Source organism: Mytilus galloprovincialis, chromosome 8 (assembly GCF_965363235.1).
Source record: "Mytilus galloprovincialis chromosome 8, xbMytGall1.hap1.1, whole genome shotgun sequence".
NCBI classification, from domain to species: Eukaryota; Metazoa; Mollusca; class Bivalvia; order Mytilida; family Mytilidae; genus Mytilus; species Mytilus galloprovincialis.
Window position 1 is genome coordinate 19839192 of NC_134845.1, and position 20248 is coordinate 19859439.

At 31.5% G+C, this 20248-nt stretch overlaps 1 protein-coding gene across 2 annotated transcripts in view; it reads left to right on the forward strand.

Annotated features, from left to right (window-relative positions):
* The window catches only part of LOC143085277 (major facilitator superfamily domain-containing protein 8-like), a 29585-nt gene extending 10190 nt beyond the window's left edge, over positions 1-19395 (forward strand). For both annotated transcript variants that reach the window (XM_076261535.1, XM_076261537.1), the window contains 9 exons: positions 3349-3505; positions 4371-4614; positions 6030-6143; positions 8162-8365; positions 9567-9666; positions 12005-12139; positions 12569-12672; positions 15577-16202; positions 17533-19395. In XM_076261535.1, coding sequence (XP_076117650.1) covers positions 3349-3505; positions 4371-4614; positions 6030-6143; positions 8162-8365; positions 9567-9666; positions 12005-12139; positions 12569-12672; positions 15577-16202; positions 17533-17748 — 1900 coding nt within the window. In that variant the 3' untranslated portion in view covers positions 17749-19395. The remainder of the gene's footprint in view (positions 1-3348; positions 3506-4370; positions 4615-6029; positions 6144-8161; positions 8366-9566; positions 9667-12004; positions 12140-12568; positions 12673-15576; positions 16203-17532) is intronic.
* The last annotated feature ends 853 nt before the right edge of the window (positions 19396-20248 follow it).

The window sequence follows — 20248 nt, forward strand, 5'->3', positions numbered from 1 at the left end:
TAGTATATAAATAAGTTAAAAATTCCACAATACTATATAATTCATTTTATGTGTCAATTTGTTCGAAAAAAGTCGAAAAGAAGAGAGTTTAAGTTAATGTCATGATTATCTGTCGCTTTCTAGATCTATGCTTAGCATTTATTTCAGATGACATGGACTCCTCACCCTGATGACCCTGCTGCCTTTCATAACTTCATCCGTATACATATATTAATAGATAAACGAAAGGCTGCAACTGGTATTTTTGTATTTAAAATGATTCGTTGTAACGAGAATATTTGTGGTGAATGGAAACTGTGAGGGTCAAAATCTTAAATTGCTTATAAATGTTGCTGGACCTAGTTTCGTTATCTGATCCGAATTTTCTGAAATGTGAAAGGTAGATAGACATTTTGATTTGTTTACTCGGTAATGAACCCTTGTGTTGATCCCATGGTAAACATAACAAAAATCTCTGTACAAAGGTCTGTGAATTTTCTACAAAAATAGTGATTTTATTTTCACTAAATTCTCTTTTTTCTACTAAATACAATAATGAACTATAATAAATAATAATGCTTTGCAAGAAGTTTCCCCTTGATATATGCACATTTCGTAATTGACATTGTCATAAACCGTACACGAAAAGATAAAATATTGATATAAGTACTTAATTTGCATCTTTGAACCCCCACCCCGGCTTGTTTTTTAGGAGCCTGGGGTGTCTAAAAATGGTCGATTACAGACAGCCGAGTACGCATTTTACTTTCCAGGCGTGTTTATGTTTTTTAAATATAAATTAAGGCTACATTTTAATATAATAATTCTATGAATTCACAATATAAAAAATGCAGAAAAAAATGAATGAAGTGAAATATCTTAGTAAGGAGTCATAACTACAGAGATGGTGTGTTTGACACACAAAACTTAAAAGCTTAGTGGTATTACCAATATTAAAATAAAAGTGTATTTTAGTTGGGCATTTTTTCCATTTACTCATTTTCAATTATAATCAAGGCACATTTGATTTTTATTCATGAAAAATATTTAAATATAGTAGGACACATTGTTCACTTCCTCCCCCGTAATTCTTTATCAAAAATATTTATTTTGAAATGAAAAAGCTAAGAAATCTTAGGTTTTTTAGTGTTTTCTAGGTTATCTCGTCTTCATTCTCTGACATATTCTAGCTTGCCCTTTCATAAAATAGTGATTTTTTTAGTGTTTTATCTAATTTTCGAAAAACAAATACCTGATAACCGCTTAGACAAAAAAAAAATATGTTGGAAAAATCTAACAGCAAGTGATTCTTAATAGCTATAGCCTCGGTCACACCTTACCGGATAGCTCGAACGGACGCCTAACGGATAAAAAAAAGTTATCCGTTGACAAAATTTGTATCTGTTGGGAGTCCGTTGGTGTACTAACGAACATTTAACGAATGCCAAACGGACACACAACGGACACTGAACGTACGTGAAACGGATACGTACCGGACAGAATGGACGTCGAACGTACATCCAACGGACGAGTACCGGATAAAACAGACACCGCTATGGAAGCGTAACGGATAAAACGGATGAACAAAATAATCTGAAAATTAAAGGCAATAAACCATCTAAAAATTAAAGGCAATAAACCATGAGAAATTTCAATTGGCATTTGTCCATTTTAAATCCGGTAGTCATCCGTTTTATCCGTTATCCTTCCGTTAATATCCGTTTTACATCCGTTTTATCCGTTAGGCGTCCGGTAGACATCCGTTGGTGAATTGGTCTACCGGATCTCCAACGGATGCATAACGGATACGTAACGGATACAAAACGGACGAGTACCGTACAAAACGGATGCCTAACGGACGTTCAACGGACATTTTATCCGTTGGACGTCCGTTCAAAGTTTGAACATGCTCAAAATTTTCCACCGGACAGAACGGACGTCAACGGATAAAACGGACGCTTAACGGACATGCAACGGATATGGACGGACGCCTAACGGGTAAGAACGGACGTCCAACGGACATGAACGGATTGAGAAAAAGTTATCCGTTAGGCGTCCGTTCGAGCTATCCGGTAAGGTGTGACCAAGGCTAATATAAGATACATTTTTCTTTTACAATCCACCTTTAAAATTTTACGGGAAACTATTCCAAGCTTTCACTGTAACCTCGCTCTAACTTATCCCCCTCCCTCCCCCACCCTCCCCCCAAAAAAACACCAAACAAACAAACCCGCAATACTATTGTCATTCTTATAGTCAACACTCAATTGTTCACAAACAAATGTGTTTTAAACTGCTAAAGACATGATTCAAACGCTCAGAAAGTCCTTTGTTCTATATTTATGCAAAACCTTTCACATTTTTATTTTATGGGTTATTGTTGAAGGTCGTACGATGACGTATGGTTGTTAACACATACTTCCTTTGGTTTCTTATGGAAATTTGTCCATTGACAACAAACATACCACATCATCTACATTATATTAAGTATTGTATAAATTACAACGTATTTTGATGATCTTGCAAAATGATCGTAATCCCGAAAATCGTAAACATATTTTCTTATCTTAAAAGGGGGCAAGAAGGGTTCCATTAACAGGCCAATAAATAAGATTACAGTTAATTTCATTTTTTTTTTTTTTAAATAGGGGTATTTTTTCTCTCATAATAACAGTAAACAGATTCACAACAATGTCAATTTCAAGAAAGCAGACAACAGCTAATTAGTCAACAACAGTACAGCATCAATGCTCTTGAATATATGCCACTTTTAACTAAAATATAAAAGCACAGAACCAGGACATAGGAGCACAGAACCAGGACCGTTTTTCTTATCACCAGCACAGCGTCAGGACAATTCCGTTTAACGAACTTGCACGACTTTTGCAATATAATATTGTTGTAATATACTTTGCATGGTACTTATGACACATCAGAGAAAAATTAAGCAACAAAACAGTCGTTTTATTGCCGTTCTGATACAATGTAAACAAACCCACCAGCACAGAATCAGGACCCACCAGCACCCGTCAGGACCAAATCACCAGCACAGTACGTTCTCTCGCAGGACAACCATACCCACCGTGTAATGACAAGCCTGATTAGACATTTAGATCTGTTAGATATTAAATATTTGCCTTTAACTGATTTCACATGGTATAGTTGTCGAGGGTATTTAAAAACCATCAGTTTCCGATCATCCTGTTTTACCATTGGAATAAACAAATCCTAGTTAATAATGACAAGACAATTTTGTTAAGGCTAGAAATTTGTCTATTTAAGCATTCTCAATGCATGATGCGAGTGATATTCTGTTAAGCTTATCCCATTGTATCTGTATTACGTTGATGTTTAAACTTTTCATTTCAGTGGCCATGCTGTGGTGGGAGTACCAAGCACGGTGCTGGAGCCACCGAACCAGTATAAAAGTCGGTGGAGGTCCATCCGAGTTATGTACCTTACTATGTTCCTCAGCAGTGTATCATTCTCCATTTGTATGTCTTCATTATGGCCATACCTAAAAATTGTAAGTTTTCGTTACAATACGTTTGATAGTTGTTCGGATCCAAATATGGTCACATATCACTCTGGAATAAATGCAAAGGGAAATTGTTTTGATAAACTTGACGTAAAGGTTTTTATTTTGGTGGAAGCTAGCTTGCCATCTTTTTAAAGTGCTAAATTCAATAGTTTAAACATATTTTATTGTTAAAAATGACAAAAGGATCAGACACAAGTTTTATAACTTAGTAACGTCTTCTGCTAAATTCAATGTTTTGGCGAAAAAATCAGAAGTATTTGAATAATTTAAACGATGGGTTTAATTCAATAGAAGATTCATATTTGATTATTAAAATTGATGTAGTAAATTTGATTCACATGTCGTATGTTACATGTTTAACAATTATAACCGTCTTGATCGTCTCTACCTGAGGTATCAGATTTTAATGTAGCATAATGGAACAAGATTTATAGTTGTTCGTTTGATGTAGTCTAGCATTTGCTAGACTATACTCTTTGTCATTTGAAAATAGGGGCGGATGCAGCCATTTAAAAAAGGGGGGTGGGTGTTCCCAACCCAGGATAAGGCGTAGAGGGTGTTCCAACTATATGTCCCCATTCAAATGCATTGATAGGCCAAAATGCGCCACTGGCCCGGTGAAAGGTATCCGCTTTACAGTAGATTTCAATGAGTATGTAGTTAAAGGTAATATCTTTGGTTAGCTTGCTTGCTAGCTGAACCGTAAAGTCAAAGTTATTCTGTATTAATCTCGTATTGTTAAGTGTAATTACTGCTTTATGTTTTGTTTTTTTCTCTCCCTAATTTCTTATAAATCCCATGTAGAATGAAAGAAATTATTGTGTTGTCACTTGTAATTCTTGTGTTTCAGCTCGACGGTTCAGCAAACACAGATTTCCTTGGATGGGTAGTAGCATCATACAGTGTGGGACAGCTAATTGCCTCCCCTTTGTTTGGAGCATGGGCAACTTACAGAGATAAGAGCAGAGAACCACTAGTTGTTTCAATGCTGATAAATGTATTAGCTAATGTCCTGTATTCATACCTTGAGAGCATACCCTCTCACCAGGCTGTATATCTCATTTTATCGAGGAGTCTTGTAGGATTTGGAGCAGGTAAGACATGATATTATATATTTATCTATTATACATGGATAGTTGACATTCCCATGGATAGAAACAATGCCTGTGGAAATATAGATGCAAATTATATACATGTAGTATTTTTTGGTTGCATTGCTTTGACGTTACGCGCGCTGTTCGTACCTCATTGGAAAATCGGTGTAGTTGGCAAGATGCAAACTTAGAATATATAATTTTGTGATATCATATTCATTGCTATATTACGGATTTTAAAAATTAATGGTTTTTAAAATAAAAATAAAAAAAATAATTAATGAAACTATGTTTTATGCTGCATGAGACAAGCTTCATTTTAATAAAACGACTATTTTTAGACTGTCCCGCGTAACATATTCCATTTATTGTAACCACTAAACTATGATTTTCGTCTAAACTATTTAATATTTTGAAAAACGTTTTTTTCCATTACTTAACAGAAAGGTTCTTGCAGTCTCTTATGCATTTTTTAATGACGTTATGATGACGTCATAGAAAAAAAAGCGTTCCATACTACAAGGGCAAAACTGTCCCACGCGGGAAAAAAAATGGGATTCCAGATTTGATAATCAAAAACGTTTATCTAAAATGGAAAAAGATCAGTATTTGTATTTACTACACCAATGTTAATTTGCTTAATTTTATGACTTTAAAGACAAATATCCTGAAAAATGATATAAATGGTAATTTATGAGCGATTTTTGAAAGGCTTACAAGGTTGTCGCACCGCCATTTTTTGACGTAAAAACGAACTCATCTCAACTTTACGTCAACTGTTTGCTTATCAGTGCTCGTATAATGGTAGAATTTTATTATTTTTTAAAATGTTATTTTTCTTAACTTTTCAAAAATGTAAAATACATCAATTTTCAATAAGAAGTTAAACAGTCCCGTCGATTTTGCGGAGTCTTACAAGAATGTCGCACATGCTTAAAAACAACGTTCTAGCCGACGTTTTGCCTTGAACGTTACGAAATATTCGCGACGTTGTGTTACGCTTACATGTACGAACATTGCGCGTAACGTCTTTATTATTGGTATCAATTTTACCTGAAAGTTGTAAACAATATAAATCTTTATTGTATCAAATTTCCTTTTTTTTTTCTTTATCTCATTTTCTCTCTGCTTTTTTTTTTAGGGCTATCAACTAGTTTATTAGAAATAAAGGTACACCAGTACATGAATTTCTCCTGAAGAAAACTATCACAATTATACATTGGAAGCAACTTAAGATTAATGTATTCAAGTCAATATTTTGTCTTAAAGATCAATGCAATTTGCAGCAATACATTTGTGGTTATCAAACATACAGTAGCCATAACAATTTTGGAATAATTTGGTTGGGATGTCTTATTTCTTTTCTACCATAATAGTTAGGATTAGCAAATTCATTTGATGTATTTATCTTCTAGGAAATGTTGCTGTTGTTAGATCTTATGTAGCTGGTGCAACAACCTTGAAAGAAAGAACATCAGCTATGGCTATAATGAGTGCTTTTCAGGCAGTAGGATTTATCATTGGACCAGGTTTGTAAGACATGTATTACCAATGTTATTTCAACTGATGGGGTGGAGCTTACGTTTTAATTTGCATAAGGACAGTCTATTTGAAGATGTTTGTGATAAGGATGATGGTCGTTATAATTATAATTGATTTATAATCACCTATCAGTGTCACCAAACGGATATACACATGAACTGTGTGTATGATATGGAACGAATAACTGGACACTTCATTGATGAATTTATCCCGACACACCTGTCTATAGATGGACTGGTACTAAATAAGCGAACCAGTTAAACCCTGCCCAGTCAAGTGAAATAAATCAAGTACATGTATTACAACTATCTTAGACTCTTGCCCTAATTAGTCACTGGACCAGATTTAAAAAAAGGACAACTTTTTAGGATATAGGCTTTATTATTTATTTGAAAAGATTCATGAATGAGAACTTCTGAGGCTTTAGGTGTAATTATTTTTGTTTTTTTGTAATGATCCGCGTCTTTCAAGCTTCATGCTTTATTATTATACCAACATTTTATAAGTGTCTCAGGCTGCATAATTTATTATTAGACCAAGTCATTCAGACTGTATTTTTAATCATACTTCTTTAAAACATGTAAATCATGACATGTATCATTTTGGATGAGAAATCATTTTTTTGGCCTAATAAGCCATAATAGGAAAAGTGTCTTTTCATTTTCTCAAAAATATGTATCAAAATCAAAGAGTAAGTCAATTTAAAAAGCATTTAATTATAAGAATATGCACACAATATTGCTTATTTGAATAGCAAGTATGTACTGTTTACTGAAGACTTATACATAATGGTTTACTAAAAATCTTTATATACATAACGGTTTACTAAAAATCTTAATATACATAACGGTTTAGAGACGACATCAAAAGTTCAATGTAGGATAAAAAACTTAATTCACATAGTTTTTTCACTGACCCCCACACCCCTCCTCTTATCTTAATTTGGGAAAAATTGATTGACCAATAGGGATATATGTAAAATCGATTTTTGATTAACAAAACTTGTAGCAATGTTGACACCCCCCCCCCCCCACCCCCAAACTATTTGATTTAAGTTTTTTCTCCTATTTTTGATCTTTTGATGTCGTCCCTTACTAAAAATCTTTATACATAAATGGTTTACTAAAAATCTTTATACATAATGGTGTACTTCTATAAATATAATATTAGGGAACCCTAACAATGGTTATAAACCAATAAATATTTGTTCTTGTGAAAATTGTAACATACCGTTTTACAACATATCAACATAAAGAACTTAACATAGTAACACATTCCCCATTTCCTTTCTCAATTTTATTTAGGATTGAATTTATTGTCAATATTTTTAATTCATTTTCTTCGTTCAGTATAAACATTGTATAATACTATAAGGATTTTTCCTAAACTGATTATGGTAGAGTAGGCAATAAACTAATTAATTGTGGGTGGTTGCATTTTCCCTCAAAAGTTTTTAAAGTTATGAGAAAATGAGACTTTAAATATCATGCATGGTTGGGGTAAAAAGTTCCTCCAATGGTCCCATGCTTTTATCTTCCATTCAAGATTTTTACATTTGTTTTTAATGATTATTGAGTTGTGCCCCCTTGTACAAATATATCTGTGGTTTAAATGACATTTACTTTGACATAGAGATATACCATTATGATGATTCTCAAATACTACTTGAATAAAAAAAACCTTGGATATTCCAGTTGACATATTGTGAAAAATAAAAACTTCATTAATATTTCAGTGATCCAGATAGCTATGGTTCTCATTGGTTATTGAGGACCAGTCCATCTTGTATCTGTTTATATTGAATTTTATACTAATTATATTTCAGTGATCCAGATAGCTATGGTTCCCATTGGTTATCCAGAACCAGTCCATCTTGTATCTGTTTATATTGAATTTTATACTAATTATATTTCAGTGATCCAGATAGCTATGGTTCCCATTGGTTATCCAGGACCAGTCCATCTTGAATCTGTTCATCTTGAATTTTATACTAATTATATTTCAGTGATCCAGATAGCTATGGTTCCCATTGGTTATCCAGGACCAGTCCATCTTGAATCTGTTCATCTTGATCTTTATACATCTCCAGCAATCCTCAGTTCTATTGTGGGTGTAATAAACATTATACTTCTTTTTGCTGTGTTCAAAGAACATCGTGTAGATAATGATGATGATATTAACTTTAGTGTACAAGAATCACAGAGCATTGGTAGGTTTTAATTTACTCACAAAGTTACAGAGATAGGCCAGGAATGTTAATACTATTTAAGGCACAAAAAACAGATTTGTAAGTTGGCATCAATACATATTAAAAAATATCATGATAAAAAGTCTATATCATAGAAATGATGAGAAATCATTTGAAAGTTAATTGCCTTGAAAACAATCCCTGGTGTGGTCTTTTGAGAGTGTCTATAATCATTTGACCAATGTTTTTCATCCCGTTATAGGGCAGTTTCATTGAAATCTCAGTTTATCATTGTCAAAGAGAGGGAGATAATTCACTGAAAAAGTTTTGGCTCTTTTTTTTTCTTCATTTTTTTTGGCTGTCCATATCAATGAAAATACTAAATTAATGAACACAAAAGACAGATAATTACATATTACATGTATATATATATATGGTTTATAGAATAAACTGCTATTAATATAATACAAACAAACTACATGCATATACAACTAACAAGTTTAATGAGTATATTTATGATTCATTAGCAAATTAAGTAATCCAGGAAGAAGGAAATAAATAGTTTTTCCCCTGATGTTTATGTCAAGACATGTTTAGTGTAATTCTAAAAAAACAACATTACCTACATTCTTATAAATGAATATGTCCTTGTTTATTATTCAAATGTTATGTTTTATTGTGACACTATGCATACATTTAGTATCAACCACAGTATTATTTAAGCAGTCTTATGAAACAAACAAAAAGTGGGAGTTAGCATCTTTTTTGTACAAGCTTGAAAACTCTAACAAAATGGGAGATAACTCTCTACAAAAAAAAATAAAAATTACAAGACTTAAAATTCATTGTATTTCAATTCTTTCTTGGTTTTTCCTAAATGGTGAAAGTTTCCTTTTTGAAGTATTACTGTAAATTCAGAAATTATTGTGTGTATTTATTTTTGCGATTCATGAAGAATGCCAGATTATTTATTGGGATTTGAGGAAATTCTGCATACAGATGCATATATCAGATATCAGAATGCAAATTCTAATTATTGCAATACTAAATCCAAGTATCACTATTCCCATTTCAAAAACCTTGCCATAATTTCTGAATTTACAGTTATTTCAATGGAATCTTACATACCTTAGTAACCCCTGTTTTTCACAGTTTTTTTTTATTAAGTTCATCATTCACAAACCAGACAACTTTTCCCATGATCTGTGTTTCTTTGTTTCAGAGAAGAGTGTGATACCAGAGTATACTCCAGATTTTGCAGCAGTCGTATCATCAATACTTCTATTTTTTGCTATTCTTTTTATTTTTGCTGTTTTTGAAACGTAAGTAAAAACTTCAATCAAGTTCAATTCACCATTGTTTGAAATTGCTGTTTTTGAAACGTAAGTAAAAACTTCAATCAAGTTCAATTCACCATTGTTTGAATTTGCTGTTTTTGAAACATATGATAAGTAAAAACTTCAATCAAGTTCAATTCACCATTGTTTGAATTTGCTGTTTTTGAAACGTAAGTAAAAACTTCAATCAAGTTCAATTCACCATTGTTTGAATTTGCTGTTTTTGAAACGTAAGTAAAAACTTCAATCAAGTTCAATTCACCATTGTTTGAATTGGAATAATTATATTTGTGTTGTTTTCCTTGACAGCTATTCCATGTAAGTTCTGTGTGTCAGATACTAAGATCCTTGACAGCTATTCCATGTAAGTTCTGTGTGTCAGATACTAACATTCAATCTTTCCTTGACAGCTATTCCATGTAAGTTCTGTGTGTCAGATACTAACATTCAATCTTTCCTTGACAGCTATTCCATGTAAGTTGTGTGTGTCAGATACTAAGATTCAATCTTTCCTTGACAGCTATTCCATGTAAGTTCTGTGTGTCAGATACTAAGATTCAATCTGACTGACAGCTATTCCATGTAAGTTCTGTGTGTCAGATACTAAGATTCAATCTGACTGACAGCTATTACATGTAAGTTCTGTGTGTCAGATACTAAGATTCAATCTGACTGACAGCTATTCCATGTAAGTTCTGTGTGTCAGATACTAAGATTCAATCTTTCCTTGACAGCTATTCCATGTAAGTTCTGTGTGTCAGATACTAAGATTCAATCTTTCCTTGACAGCTATTCCATGTAAGTTCTGTGTGTCAGATACTAAGATTCAATCTTTCCTTGACAGCTATTCCATGTAAGTTCTGTGTGTCAGATACTAAGATTCAATCTTTCCTTGACAGCTATTCCATGTAAGTTCTGTGTGTCAGATACTAAGATTCAATCTGACTTATTCATGGTTTTATAAAGATCTTTATATGTTCTTGACAATCATACAATTCTGCATTGATCAAGAATATTTTACTGTTTTGAAAATTTTAAGCTCAATTTAGTTATTATGTTCATATTGCTCAAACATTTATAGAATTGTACAATAAAAAATGTCTTGCTTAGTTGTTTCTACAATAATTTTCTTTCTTAGCAGTTAATTACTCTTCATATATATATATATATGCAAAGTGTGTTTTTCACCTTAAAAGGTTTTATGCAAAGAATCATCATTTTCAGTTCTATGCATAGTTAACAAATTGTGCTGAAGTAGTAATTAGCATTTATACAGTATAATTTTGTGTATAATAGCAATGTTGTATTTTTGTTAAAGGTCATATCTTACATTTACTACAAGTGTGATTTATAAAGCTTTATTACCCAACCAAATGGGAGATAACTCTTTTCAATTATTTTTCCCTAGTACAAGGCTTTCTTTCTTGTTTATCTTTATTGTTTTTTTGAAATGGGAAAATGTTTCCTGTCTTATTTACCCTCCACTTATTGTGATAATACTACCAGTGAATAGTCTTAAACACTTATATAATTTTTTTGAACTTTGAAAAATAAATTTAACGTAACAAAACAGAATAGTTCTACAAATAATATTGTCCTTCAAAATGGAGGGATCACAATGAAACATTTATTTAATGTAATTACATCTTCCTTTTATGCACCTGCCTAATTGCAGGGAGCATTAAGGTTAACCTTTGTCCATCCATCCCTGCGTCCTAAAAATTGGATTCTGTTCTCTAAACTTTTTAAGTTTGCCTCCACCAACTGTATATGAAATTTATACACAAATCTTATAACCACAAAACTCAGATCAGGTATGAATTTGGGTTTATCACTTTAATCATTCTGGATGTATGCTCCTTTCTAGCTTTATAAAGCCATATGGCAAAATCTTTGGTACTTTGTTGATATGATTTGCACACCGTGACTTTGGCCTTTTTGGTTAAATTACTTCCCTGAGTTGTAGATTGAAAATATCAATTTTGCGGATAATCCAGTTATTTCTGTTTTTAATCTAAAACTAATTATATAAAATGTGTCTTTGAAAACTTCCTTAGTTAACATATTTGCATTTATATTAAAGGGGGCATTCATAATCTTATTGTAATGGCCATCATCATGATAAGGCAAAATGGCCACTATGCAAATTAGCAAAGTACCCCAAATTTTGCCATATATGCATTGGATTATCATCTGTGTCCATGGACACATTTTACATTTATATTTTATTCCAATCAGTGAAAATGATTACAATTTAATAATGTTTTTAAGAATTATCTGAACATAATTGCATGAAGATATCAAAAATTACATAATTTTACAGAATTGGTACACCATTGACAATGCACATGTATGCATGGACAAAGGAGAATGCTACCCTGTACAATGGCATCATCCTAGGTGTAGGGGGATTAATATCTATAGTGGTTTTTATTCTCATAAGAATATTGTCCAAAAGGTAGGTGATAGCTATTTTAGATTTAGACAAAATATACTCACAGTCAATAAAAAATTTCTATTAAAGATATTTAAAAAAATCCTATAGAAGTTTGATTGACAAGAACAGAAATTTCTTTACAGTTGTTATTAAAGCAATTGCAAAAATATTTGTGCACGTTTCCATTTTTTTTCATACTGTTGCCATCCCCCCCTAAATTTAAGTTATAACATAATGGACAAGATGAAATTTTCACTACAATTTTGAATCAAGGAGAATTGTTTTTTTTATACAAGAAACATGATTAGTTTATGCTGTAATTTTTAACTTTTTTGTATTTTAAAAATTTTGATGAACATGTTAAATTACCACAAAAATAGTGCACTAATGACTGTACATGTGTATTATATATAGGAGATTATCTACTTTTGAATATATTTTATTTTTCAGGTTTAATGAAAGATATATATTACTTGGTGGCTTTATAATGTGTTTACTAGGATTTGTTGTTTATCTCCCTTGGGGAGACAATTATCCTTCCTCACAAACTGCGGGTAAGATATCAGGGGTTTCATTATCTTTCATGTTCACTGGTACTTTCCACGTTTCTAGGTGGTACTTTTCAATTTATTCCATGAATATCTTATATAAAAATTCCTACATTTAGGCGGTACTTGTCAATAGCATAGGAGGGTAAAAGTACCGGGTACCGCCTCCTAATGAATGGCCTGAAGATATAGTTTTATATTACGGATTACAAATGTGTCGAGGTTTGTGATTGGATAACAACACAAAAATGTCAGTATATATTCAGGAAACTGACGGGGTATATACGACGTTTTTCTCCCCAATTGGAACCTCAAAAACGTCATCATAACACCGGTTACTATGTGACGTAGTCAAAAGCTATCAGACTGTCAGAGGGTCACAGAGGGAAAATAATGACGTGCTTCAGTCAATAATACATTTTTGATACAAAATCACGCATTTTACACTTTTAATACTTAAATTTAATGTTAAAAGTGTTATTATAAATTATTACATACACGATAAAATTATATTCACAGCAAATTAGAAAATCCTTCACGTATGCCGAACATATCAGGTTGGGTTTTTCAATATATGTGTTGTCAACAAATACCTGCACTGGAAAATAACATTAAGTCAAGGGTAATCCGTAATATATGTGTAATTCAGGTTTCAGAAAGGGTATATACTGTGACATTCCCGGCTTAGGGCTTATATCCCCTTCGCCTTCGGCTCAGGGGATATAAACTCTAAGCCGGGAATGTCACAGTATATACCCTGTCTGAGACCTGAATAACATATAATATACAGAACTAGCATCTAATGATATGTTGAAAAATAAATTATCAAACTTTTTGTAGGAATATTTTTCTGAAATTTATTTTGGCATAGAGTTTAAACTTTTTTGAGAAAAGACTTCCTAAATGTCGAATAGTTCATGTATTTCTGGTATTGATAAAAGACATTCTAATATGACGTGCTTCTTTAGCTTTGTAAACAACACTGTGATAAAATTCTCGATAAAATAATTACTTAGCGCAGACTCAGAGATATACATAATAATGGCTGTTACAATATACTTGCCACGTAAATCTGCATGTATTGGAACCTATTTGCAGACCCTCTGCTGATTTTATTGTTTTAAAAAGTGCAATTAAAAAAGACAAAATAACTTTTTTCCTTATTCGTATGCATAATAAAGAAAAGTAATGCACAAGAGATCGGGGAAATCAACAAAATAAAAATTAAATAAAATTCCGCGAAAGTCTATTAATCTTTTTGGCGCATTTAAGTCATTTCAAAACATGACGTCATACAAATGAAACCGCTAAAGTTGAAAGTTTTCTGTTGCATGAACCAACGGAATTCGTATGATATTGTATTAAAACTGATTTTTGAGGTAAGTTTTGTTTTATTTTCTATTCTATTGCATTATTCGCATATTTACTCGTTTCATCAAGTCAACATGGCGGCTCCTTAGTTACAAAATGTCAACTTTGGATTTAACGGAAGCTTACGAGAAAAACATGTAAATTAAAAAAGGCAAATGTTGGGTTTGAGAATTTAAAGAAGTAAAAAGTTTTTTTCTAGCAGCTATTCACGAACTAACTTACGCAAGCTACATATTTATACAGATATTTTAGCTTTATCTTTAACAATATATGGCTTCCATATCATGAATTATTTCTTAATTCTAACATGACGTCCTTCATACACTTTGAGTACACACATTGGGCTGTTTCTATTGTACTCCCACGTCATATGCTTTTTTATGAATGAGCTACCTGACGTCATAGAACGATGACATCAGAATATAGGCATTTTACGGGAAAATACATGCTTGTGAAACCGAAAATCATCACAACAAGGAAATGTAAACAAACGATGCTAAAATTTGTTATATAAGCCATTTTTGTATACAAATATCACATCTTCTTTTTTTATATAAGACAAATATATGTAAAATAATCATTTTAATGTGTCAAAGAGACAACAACCCGACCATAGAACATACAACAGCAGAAGGTCACATCTTTCTAAATATGTTATTGTATATAGTTTCAGCATGTCACTAATTCAGTTCGCTCCGTTCTTTTAAAAAATCATGATATATTCAAGCCCCCATGAATTATTTCTTAAATAGTATATACATGTATATGCTCCCATGAGTAGAAAGAGCTCAACTCAATTCTTGTCTTCACCCTCAAAGCACTTTATGAAATAGAATAATTGCTTTATATATACTTCCAGAGTAAATACTACAACATTACAACATTGTAGCCTGGTTCACAAAAAGGTGGTCATATATTATGATGTCAAACTTGGCTACTGTAAAGTCAGTTGTCAATGCTGCATTCAACTGTTGCATTTTCTTTATATATTGAAAAACTGAAGTTATTCTAAGTAATATATATATATATGTAATAACAATAAAACTACCAATAGTAAGATTCAGTATGAACTAACTACAATAAATATTAATTAACTTTCTTCTGAATAAAAGAAGATGTTTGACACTGTGAGTGACACCATGCAATGAGACTGCAACCAAATGACACCAAAAAAAAACCAAAAGACATCTTCTAGAATTGCAACCTCAACTTACCAAAAATTATCATCTTTTTTCACCCCTCATCCATACATTTGTTTTTTAATTACCTTTCAAAAAAGATAAATACATATTTGTTTTAACATAGCTACATTTGTAAATTACCACAAAGAAATGTTGCTGGAATAAGGTATGGGCACTAGATGATTTTCAACTAACAAATTGTACAAATTTCAATAAAACATAAAAAAAAAAAAAAAAAAAAAAAAAAAAATAAAAAAAAAAAATTAGACATAGCAAAATATTCTTCCAATGTAATCAGATTATTGCAGTGCTATAAAATACCAATTGTATAAATAATAAATATTGTTTTATTTTGTAGCACTTGGTCCAGCAAAAAATCTTTCAGATTTAACAACAAGTATGAAAATCACTGAATTAACAACACCATCCTGGAAAGATCTCACTACACAGCAATATAGTTCTATAAAAAACCCATCCACAAATACTATAGAGAAAACTTCTCATTTAACAATGCCAGTGACATCACAAAGTATTAACGTGACTTCTCATTCATTTACTCGTATGTCTACTATGCCACCAACTTCAGTCTCTCACAAACCTAAGGAGGTCTCAACAGGTCCAACCAGAATCAAAGTTAAAAGAAAACATGAAATAAGTGTAATAAGTGATACAAATCGTCAAAAAAGAAATTCAATTTTATACTTTGAGCAGGAAAACAAATTGGAAGATTTAGAAAATTCAGATTTCGCACTTTCAAAAATGACGACTGAAATGCCATTAAATTTAACAACAGCAAAAAGTAATAATTCTGACAGTGGACACGAATCAACAGGATGTCCTGATACCTATAAGTGGTGTTCGTACACACCCATAGTTACTTTTCCTCAGTTTATATTTGGTACACTAATGATTGTAATTGGTTATCCTACATGCAATGTGATGACTTATACACTGTATTCTAAAATACTTGGACCAAAACCTCAGGTAACATTTAAATTTTACTACTTTTTTTTCAAGTTTAGCATTTAGGTATGAATTATCTACTGAGCTATTAAAAATTTAATTTTTTATCAATCTTTATTATCAAAATCCATAAAAATTGGTGTCCCATGAATATTAATGAATCTAAGATATCCCTAAAGGAACAATTAAAGAAATAATTCAAATTATTCATGAATTTATGAATATATTTATTTTACAATTAATGCATTCTTGACAAAAGATAGAATTTTAAGCAGTGTTGACATTATGTTGTCTTTCTTTCATCTCAATTAACATCTTTACCCTATGCATTGCAAATACTTGTAAGGTTGGAAATCTTGAAAAACTGCACCATCTTTAAACATTAGCATAAAATGAAAATGAATATTAAATTATTCACCAATTAACTATGTAACAATGTAAATAAATTCAATTTGTATTTAAAAGCATGGTACATTAAAACTTAATTTATTCAATCTGCTAAAAAAAAATAAGGAAAGGAGATGCATGACTAGGTCCTTCCATCAGGATTTGCAACAGTAGCAGTGTAAACCCATAAATCTTTGCTGATAATTGATACAGGCTACTGAGTTAAGATATTGAGAGTCATTCAGAAAATTGTATATAGCTGGGGATTCATTTATTTTCGTGGGTATCAATTTTCGTGGATAGAAGACTACTTGCATGTTTGTGGATATTTAATTTCGTGGTGATGGAAAAATCTGCATTCATGCCTTTGAAAAATTTGTTATTCTTTAAACATTTAAATTTGTGGTTCCCCTGTACCCACAAAATCCACGAAAATTGGTATCCAACAAATATTAATCAATCCAAAGTAGTACACAGTTGTGTTTAATACACACCTCATTACATTCTGTAAAAACAAAATTGTGTAATAAAGTTGAGAAAAACCAATGTTGTTTAAAAAGTAAAAAAAAAGGTGATTTTTTTAAATTTTAAATAGCTAGTTCACTGTCAAAAGCCTTTGATAGGAAATTATTTAGATATAGGAAGATGTGTTGTGGGTGCCAATGAGACAACTCTCTATGCAAATCACAATTTATAAAACTAAACCGTTATAGGTCAAGGTACGGTCTTCAACACAGAGCTTGATGAAATGATGATAATGGCTCACACCAAACAGCAAGCTAGAAAGGGCCCCTAAAAATAACTAGTGTAAAACCATTCAAATGGGAAAATCTGATAAACAGTCTAGAATTAATCTATATAACAAAACAAGAAACAAGAAACACTTAGGAACTTCTGAAATTTTAGTTCAAACTGTGGAAAGGAAAACATCTCATTTTTAATATATTATTTTCTACAATTACAGGGTATGATGATGGGGTGGCTGACTGCCTCAGGGAGTCTGGCTCGTACAGTAGGACCTATATTTGTTAGTCAAGTTTATAATGCATATGGACCTAGAGTGACTTTTGTTTCCATGATAATTATTGTATTTTTAGCCATTTTGATGTTATTAGCTGTATTTAAAAGACTCACCCCTTTCACTTTTACAGCAATGATCTCAAAAGGATCAAAAATGTAAAATCAACATATCAATATATTTTGTGCAATACTGTATATATGTGGCAATTATTTTCAACACTATTTTCTAAGTAGTTTAAACTAAACAAATTTGGTGTGTTTTTGCCCCAGAACACAATTATTTGGAAGTGCATTTCTTTTAGACAAAAAATGACATTTGTTATTCGATACTGGTAATTGAAGTTGAGATAACCAATGATAATCTGTTTATCGCTATTTAACCTACCAACGCCACGTGGCTCCTTAGTTTCTAGCGATAATTTTCCATCTCAAGCGAGTAGCATGTTATGAAAAATTATCACTAAAAAAGATCAAAGGAAAAATGAACAAAATAGCGATAATGAGCTTTATCCAATATGAATATGCCATTATATATTATGGATTGTTGTTGTTATCTACAAGACCTCATAGTTGATTATATTAAATTTGAATGTTGATAGACAGTTATAACATAACATTCAGTGTGGTAAATTATATTTCACATAGTCGAGATGGTGATAGAGCTCAGATTGTCTAACTTCACCTCAGTTGACAATGTGATTTTTGTGGTAACCACTCTATCAGCTATTTGTTATTTATATAGTAGTAAATCAGTTATTATCATGTTTAATTCTTTTATAGTAAAGGGATCTCTTAATAAAACAGTATTACTTTACATTAAAAATATAACAAATAAATCACTCCAGACCTTGGTTATGCAAGAAATACTTTTGTTTTTAGTTATTTAGGTATTTTTCATTAAGTTATAAAAAAATCCATGAATATTTAAAAGTTTGCACTTTTAATTTTTATCAAAGATAAGTCATTGTGAAAATAGAAAAATAAATGCAGGTAACATTTAAATTTTTATATATATAGAACAACTACATGCATTGGTATTAATTAAAAAAAAACTGAAATGATTTTTTATCATTAAATATGTACATTTCTTTTACAAAATAAAAATGTAGATGCATTATTGTTTCTGGAAATCAATTTCCATGATAACATTCACCAGCTTGATAAAAGAGTTCTATGAAGGATATTTGTCCACACAAAGCTTCAGTATTTTTGCATATATAGTATTTGAAAGTACAAAATGTACATGCCTTAATGATGTTATTATAATTCTGAAATCATGGTTAGTGAATCTCTTAAAGTGAAAAGTCAAACTGTTATTTTAATTACTTTAATTAAGTTGATACAGATTAAAAGTTGAGAATCATAAAATATTAATGTGCTATATAGCATACGATAACATGCTTTACATCAAGTTACATTGAAAAAATGTTGGCATTGCTGAAAATTCTGTATCAAAATAACAGTTGTACAATAAACACCGTTAAATTAAATACATGTGTCTTGAAATGATTTATTTACGAAACTTTACTTTGCTTAATGAAAGAGAGAGAGAGAAAGTGAGAAAGAGAGAGAGAGAGAGAGAGAGAGATTAATGGTGCTTCTATTGTTTCGTTTACTGTGATAATTATGATTTTGTTTTAGTGAAAATGACTTCTGTAGTTTATTGAGTTATGTTTTCATTGTTATTCTAGATTCTATACTATTGATGTGATTATGAAATACATGCATATATTAATATTGATGTGTATTATTTTCTCCAAAAGTATATAAATTGTTCAACATTTCAATATAATAAATTTTGGACTATCAGATGACCAATTGGATTACTTATTGGAGGGCTTTGTTTGGTTTATGAATGAAGCATATTCCAGCCCACATATACAAAACCTTGTTACCGCCCACCACACACAAATATATTTATATGCCTCCAATGTAAGGAACCTAGTCAGTGGTTGTATTTTGTTATATCTTAAAAGTTGCTTCTCACAAATGGGATCTAAGGTTCAAAAGTATCTTTTTAAAGTCATTCAAAATTTTCTGGACTTAAGGTGTTTTAAAGCTGATATACCATACCATAGAGACATTCAATGTTGACTTTTAAATGTCATGTAACTTTTTAGCTTACCTGGCCTAAAAGGCCAAGTGAGCTTTTCTCATCACTTGGCGTCCGGCGTCGTCCGTCGTCGTCCGTCGTAGTCGTTAACTTTTACAAAAATCTTCTCCTCTGAAACTACTGGACCAAATTAAACCAAACTTGGCCACAATCATCATTGGGGTATCTAGTTTAAAAGATGTTGTCCGGTGACCCGGCCAACCATCCAAGATGGCCGCCATGGCTAAAAATAGAACATAGGGGTAAAATGCAGTTTTTGGCTTATAACTCAAAAACCAAAGCATTTAGAGCAAATCTGACATGAGGTAGAATTGTTAAACAGGTGAAGATCTATCTGCCCTGAAATTTTCAGATGAATCAGATAACCCGTTGATGGGTTGCTGCCCCTGAATTAGTAATTTTAAGGAAATTTGCTGTTTTTGGTTATTATATTGAATATTATTATAGATAGAGATAAACAGTAAACAGCAATAATGTTCAGCAAAGTAAAATTTACAAATAAGTCAAAATGACTGAAATGGTCAGTTGACCCCTTTAGGAGTTATTG